General features: G+C 35.3%; 1 protein-coding gene across 1 annotated transcript in view; it reads left to right on the top strand.

Annotated features, from left to right (window-relative positions):
* The window catches only part of GAD1 (glutamate decarboxylase 1 (brain, 67kDa)), a 22562-nt gene extending 21321 nt beyond the window's left edge, over positions 1-1241 (top strand). Inside the window, exon 14 of the mRNA XM_009075597.1 lies at positions 837-1241. Coding sequence (XP_009073845.1) covers positions 837-1010 — 174 coding nt within the window. The 3' untranslated portion in view covers positions 1011-1241. The remainder of the gene's footprint in view (positions 1-836) is intronic.

The following is a 1241-nucleotide window of genomic DNA, read 5'->3' as shown; positions in this document are numbered from 1 at the left end:
AAAGAGAATGGAAATTCCTGGGTCAACCCAGTGACATGTTAAAGAATTTGCCAAAAAAGAGAGAATAGAGGAAGATAGATAAGATTGGTAAGAAGGATGAAATATTTAACTTGACCCTGTAGATGCTAGAGGACATAATAAAACATCCTACAGATCAGTAAAAGGGCCAGACATCTGACCTTGGCTGGCAGAGAGTAGAGCAGGAGAAAGGTCTGGATGGAAAAACTGGGCTCAGTCAATACCGAATATGAAGACTGTCAGAATGTTACTCCTTGTAAATTAAAGTGAGGAAGTGAGATTGTGGTAAATGCACAGTACTGCAAAACTGCTGGAAGGTTTCCATGGCTTGTGCTAACAGAAAATATTCCTTGTGACATAGATCTTAGTGAAAAATTTCCATTGTTGTTCCCCCACACAAATTACTTTGAGAATACATAATATTCTCATGGAAAACATTCATTACCCTCAAAAAGGTCTGGAGAAGATTTTCATACAGAGGCAGAAAACATTTCTTTATGACAGAATCTTCTACACAAAGAAATGACACATAGATTTAATATATAAAACTGTTACATAGCGAATACTCTAGGATGCTATTAGTCTGTTAATAAAAAAGATGGATATTATTGTTGTCAATTTTTCTTTAAATATCCAATCCTACATAGTTTTTCAAGCTCTTTCTCTTACAGATATTTTTATAGAAAACCTACAGTGCCTTTCTTGTCTGTTAATTTATTTTTTCCAAATGAAGAAATGCTGTGACATAGAAAAAATGATACATTTTTAAATTACTCTTCTCTCTTTCTCTCTTTTTGTTTTGTGTTTAAATGATAAAGGTTGCACCAAAAATCAAGGCACTGATGATGGAGTCAGGTACTACCATGGTTGGGTATCAGCCTCAGGGCGATAAAGTCAACTTCTTCCGAATGGTCATCTCAAACCCAGCAGCAACTAAGTCTGACATCGACTTCCTCATTGAGGAAATCGAGAGATTGGGGCAGGAGCTGTAGGACAGTGGTTGAATTATTTATTTCTCTAATTCACTGTTTTCCAGCACTGGCTATTTTTTTAACCCAGTTCTGCAGAACATGTTTTAAGGAAATTGTCTTTCTGTAAGTTCCAATCTCCTAAGACATCCTTAAAGAAAACAGCTTTAGGCTACTGAAATATATATGTATTGGTAGATCATATTACTGAGGGAAAAATGTATTATCTTGAAGTTGAAGTACTATTGACTCTTA

The sequence above is a fragment of the Acanthisitta chloris genome, unplaced genomic scaffold (genome assembly GCF_000695815.1).
Source record: "Acanthisitta chloris isolate BGI_N310 unplaced genomic scaffold, ASM69581v1 scaffold4800, whole genome shotgun sequence".
Lineage (NCBI taxonomy): Eukaryota > Metazoa > Chordata > Aves > Passeriformes > Acanthisittidae > Acanthisitta > Acanthisitta chloris.
This window is presented reverse-complemented; position numbering and strand designations above follow the sequence as displayed.